Raw genomic sequence first — 5547 nt, forward strand, 5'->3', positions numbered from 1 at the left:
TGTAGTTATTGCTGCTTTATATTAACTAAATTAATTTTTTTAATAAATAAGAAGTCGGTCTCTTTAAAACATTTCTCGTCTGTTTAACTTTGGCTTCACTTCACGATAAAATCATTATTTATCCACCCCACTCAACCTCCGTGAAACTGTTTGAGAACCCCTGAAAACTCCAAACTCTGGAAGTTTCTCTCACAGTGCGCTAACTTCACATCGGTGGCGTTATCTAATCACCTGTGAAATGTTTGTTTTTACTTTTCGTCTTTTGTCGAGAAATTTGTAGAATTTTTTTATCAGCTTTCTGAATTAACTGGAATTAATTACGTCCTACCCACTTAATTTAATTTCTTGTCCTTGTTCTGTGACGTTTTTTACTCTAGTGCTTATTTCATTCAAGAGGGATGTCGCTGAATACAGCCCATGCAAATGGAGGTGTGTTGATACACGCAGGAGAAAGGTAAGTTGACAGATTGACAAAGTTTATCAGTTTTCTGAATTAACTGGAATTAATTACGTCCTACCCACTTAATTTTAATTTTTTGTCGTTCTGTAGACTTTTTTGTACTGATTAGTGTGTGAAATACAAGAGGGATGTCGCTGAATACAGCCCATGCAAATGGAGGTGTGTTGATACACGCAGGAGAAAGGTAAGTTGACTTGTCAATCTGTCAACTTACCTTTCTCCTGCGTGTATCAACACACCTCCATTTGCATGGGCTGTATTCAGCGACATCCCTCTTGTATTTCACACACTAGTCAGTACAAAAAAGTCCACAGAACGACAAAAAATTAAAATTAAGTGGGTAGGACGTAATTAATTCCAGTTAATTCAGAAAACTGATAAAAAAATTCTACAAATTTCTCGACAAAAGACGAAAAGTAAAAACAAACATTTCACAGGTGATTAGATAACGCCACCGATGTGACCCAAGTTTTGGATTAAACTTCTAAATGAGGTCCATGGGCAGAAAAAGAGGAAGGAAAAATATTGCTGGTATTGCACAGTATTGTGAAAGTTGATGTGAGCTTTCGAGGAAACACCCTTTGTTTACGCATGGGCTGTATTCAGCGACATCCCTCTTGTATTTCACACACTAGTCAGTACAAAAAAGTCCACAGAACGACAAAAAATTAAAATTAATAGAATACTTAGATTCTATTCTATTCTACCCTCTTCTATTAACCAGAACAGTTCGCTGAGTTTTCTAATTTATTTTAATTGGGTAGTTTTTTTTCGATTGCTTTTCTCTTGTCTGCAAAATCTATTTATTCAAATCTATTTATTTTTTCGTTTTCGCTTCGCGGCAGAGTAAACTTCACTGAGGTCAGTTCAGCGAACAGCAAATTGATTACTTTCCATTACCATTACCTACATTAATGGCCGATCTTACCACTGAAAGTCAACACAGTGCTAAGGTTTTTTTTTTTCTTTGACGTCACCCATTTACCTACACAGGCCAGTATTTTTCTTGTCTTCTGGATCAACTGAAAACACTCTGGGCTAAGATCGGGCATAAGCCAGCCTATAGTTGGAAGGTATTGCTGGTTAGATTCCCGCCCGGTGCGAACTTTCTCCTAAAACAGATAAGGTTCCTTCTCGGAAAGGCTGGTTCCTTCTCGGAAAGGCTGGTTCCTTCTCGGAAAGGCTGGTTCCTTCTCGGAAAGGGTATTGCTGGTTTGATTCCCGCCCGGTGCGAACTTTCTCCTAAACAGATAAGGTTCCTTCTCGGAAAGACTGGTTCCTTCTCGGAAAGGCTGGTCCCTTCTCGGAAAGGCTGGTTCCTTCTCGGAAAGACTGGTTCCTTCTCGGAAAGGCTGGTCCCTTCTCGGAAAGGCTGGTTCCTTCTCGGAAAGGCTGGTTCCTTCTCAGAAAGGCTGGTTCCTTCTCGGAAAGGCTGGTTCCTTCTCGAAAAGGCTGGTTCCTTCTCTCTTCGCTTGTGGGACAATAAGACCTTTAGCAGTTACAGTTCCTTCTATCAAATCCATTATGTGACATAATCCGATTTCGATGGCCAGCATGGACAGATTTTTTTTTTCTTTTCGAGTTATATCCATAAGTCTCTTGGAGTCAGCTCCCATGGCGTAGTGGTCACTGCGCTCGCCTTGCACGCGGGAGACCCGGGTTCGATTCCCGGCGGGGTCAAGTTGGCGTAGTGGTCACTGCACTCGCCTTGCACGCGGGAGACCCGGGTTCGATTCCCGGCGGGGTCAAGAAATTTGTATCTGCAAAGGATTGATTCCGTGACTGGCTATTGCGTGGGGCCCACTCAGCCTCGTGAGGAAAATGAGTAGCTATGACATGTAAATGCGCATAGCGACCGGTGCCAGTCCAAATGTTGTATGAACAATGGCCCACACTCAGCCTCGTGAGGAAAATGAGTAGCTATGACATATAAATGCGCATAGCGACCGGTGCCAGCATGGTAGGTAATACTCATCCTCGTGAGGAAAATGAGTAGCTATGACATATAAATGCGCATAGCGACCTGTGCCAGCATGGTAGGTAAACATTGGATGTTAGGATTAGAATAGAATAGAATAGAATAGAATAGAATATACCTTGTTTATCCTGCCAGAATGAGACTGAAAAGTCCCTTTCCCATACAATACGAATTCCTATATGTCTCTTCATCATAAAGATGTGAGAGGGGAGGTAGCATTGAATTCCCTCCCTCTCTCCCCTGTTTGTACCATAGGTAAAGTTAGGATAGGGGAGGTAATACAGTCGAACCTGGATATAAGAGAAAATTTTCTGGGCCCTTCATTTTTGAGCCAAAAACCTGGATATACCTACCTAGGAGAAAACCTCGATATAAGAGAATTTTTTTCTGGTCCAAGGTAATCGATTGGATTTAGTGGAAACTGGATTTAGTGGAAAGCTGGATCATGGATATGAGAGAAAAAAAGGTCGGTCCCCTGGATTCTCTTATATCCAGGTTCGACTGTATTGAATTCCTTCCCTCCCTCCCCTCAATAGATCAGTTGCGCTTACTTGGGTGATGTTTCAAAGTGATAGAGCAGGAAAAATGAGGACCAACGGAATTTTTCTTTTTCTTCTACTCCTTTGATGTAGTTAGCGCCAAACACGGGTTGCTCTAGCTCCACCTGAAATTGGGAAGATGTGAAAGGAATCAACATCAGAAGATAGATTTCCTAAGTAGAAGGTATGTACCTATGTAGTTGAGTAGGTATACATTAAAGTTTTTTTTTTTTTATTTCTTCTTCTTCTTCTTTTTGGGCTTTTTACTTTTGTTTTCCTGTAGGAATCAGGTGTTTCACTCATAAAACTGGGGTTTGCAATTCACTTTCCAAAAATACAGGAACCAAATTCCGTAAACACACAATTTGTTATGCTCACAAATGGGTTTATTTTTTATTTATTTATTTATTTATTTGTTTTTGAAATATTAGTAGATTTGTATAAGCTTAACCCATCCTTTAGGGCTGTTTATCCCCTACACCTAAGCCTTGGAGTGGCCTTTTTGTGTATGACAACATGTCCGACTCATAAACTGACTCAATCTGAAAATAGTTACAAACCTGACTCAACGTAACAAACGGGAAACTGAACGAGGCAAGAGGGTCATTTAGATGTTTGTTGTTGAAAATCATACGATGAGTCGTCAGATAGAGTTTGCCCGTCTTTCTGCCTTTGAATGCAGCCTCGTCTTTGCCGTGGAAATCAATTTCTACATTCTCGGTGAACAGTAGAATGCTGCAAAGAGGAAGAAAACAATAATTTGTTAAAACTAAGTACTTACAGTGAATAGGTGGGTAGATATGAAGTATGTTTACTTCTGAAAATGCAAATTTTCAATTAATATTTCTATTAGAAAAATGATTAGCTGGTTTGCTTTCAACCCACCAAACAATGATATACTTTCCTCCTAAACATACTCCATAAAGAATGCTATCACCTGTTTTCAGCCCATGTAAAGAAAGTTGTCCAAATGTCATAACAAAACCACCTGTAAAGAATTCCTCAGCTTCCGGAGTCCTGTGGGATGTTAGGGGCGAACCACAAAACTGGAATGTGTCTGGACCACTGACCCTTGAACATGGTTCACTCAACAAAAAGACGGAAACAATGTGGCTTCATTGTCTATTCTGAGCACCGATTTTTGTTTCTTACCACTGCTGGACATCGTCAAAGATAGGAAATTGAGATATGCGGGACACATTCTAAGAGGATCCAGTGGCACTCTCCTGTTCAACATCATTGGTGTTTTCTTTCCAGCACCTGCAATTCTTTGGTTTCTATTTTTAAACAAAGGGTGTTTCCTCGAAAGCTCACATCAACTTTCACAATACTGTGCAATACCAGCAATATTTTTCCTTCCTCTTTTTCTGCCAACGGACCCAATTTAGGTGTTTAATCCAAAACTTGGGCGTAATATGGCGCAATAGGAGTTGTCCATTATGTGCCAATGAATCCTGAGTCAACCCAAAGCTTGTCAACTGATCAACTTTGTCAATCTGTCAACTTACCTTTCTCCTGCGTGTATCAACACACCTCCATTTGCATGGGCTGTATTCAGCGACATCCCTCTTGTATTTCACACACTAGTCAGTACAAAAAAGTCCACAGAACGACAAAAAATTAAAATTAAGTGGGTAGGACGTAATTAATTCCAGTTAATTCAGAAAACTGATAAAAAAATTCTACAAATTTCTCGACAAAAGACGAAAAGTAAAAACAAACATTTCACAGGTGATTAGATAACGCCACCGATGTGAAGTTAGCGCACTGTGAGAGAAACTTCCAGAGTTTGGAGTTTTCAGGGGTTCTCAAACAGTTTCACGGAGGTTGAGTGGGGTGGATAAATAATGATTTTATCGTGAAGTGAAGCCAAAGTTAAACAGACGAGAAATGTGATTTATTTTAAAGAGACCGCTTCTTATTTATTAAAAAAATCTGGTGTGAACATCACACGACTTTCCTTATCCTATTGAATGATGCTTATTTGAGTGTTCTTTTACCCTAACTTTTACAATATCTCTAACCGTTTTGTCGCTATAGCTGAAAACCGCCAAAAAACGGTCGAAATCTGTCAAAAGCGGTCAAAATACCGCCAAGCGCAGCAACCATCTCAAACAAACGTTTTGTGTTGCATCCTTGTCACATTAGTGAACCACATACCAAATTTCAAGTTTCTAGCTTATACCGTTCCCGAGATATTGTTAAATTACACCAAAAACCGCCAAAAAGCGGTAAAATGCCGCCAACCGTAGCACCGGTCTTAACCAAAAGTTTCGTGTCGCATCCTTGTCACATTTGACAGCTACATACCAAATTTCAAGTCTCTAGCTCTTACCATTCTCGAGATATTTTGTTTACAGACAGACACACAGACACACACACACGGACCAATGGCTGAAACTTTGCATTTAGGCTCTAGGGACCTCAAAACGTGTTTCGTCACTAAAATCTGACCATCGAAATTTTGACCCGATTACATTACTTTCCTTCCTATAGGATAAAAGTAAAAAATGGTGTTTTGGATTATTATTCTGAAATCCAATTTTATCTAGTGTAAGAGGCCCTGATAA

General features: G+C 39.9%; 1 protein-coding gene across 1 annotated transcript in view; it reads left to right on the plus strand.

Moving 5' to 3' along the window:
- Nucleotides 1-249: 249 nt before the first annotated feature.
- Nucleotides 250-5547, plus strand: part of LOC103521565 (postacrosomal sheath WW domain-binding protein-like) — a gene marked incomplete at its 3' end in the record, with an annotated part of 20261 nt that continues 14963 nt past the window's right edge. The window contains exons 1-2 of the mRNA XM_008486676.2: nt 250-287; nt 477-644. Coding sequence (XP_008484898.1) covers nt 589-644 — 56 coding nt within the window. The remainder of the gene's footprint in view (nt 288-476; nt 645-5547) is intronic.

This window comes from Diaphorina citri, unplaced genomic scaffold, assembly GCF_000475195.1.
Source record: "Diaphorina citri unplaced genomic scaffold, Diaci psyllid genome assembly version 1.1 scaffold5476, whole genome shotgun sequence".
Lineage (NCBI taxonomy): Eukaryota > Metazoa > Arthropoda > Insecta > Hemiptera > Psyllidae > Diaphorina > Diaphorina citri.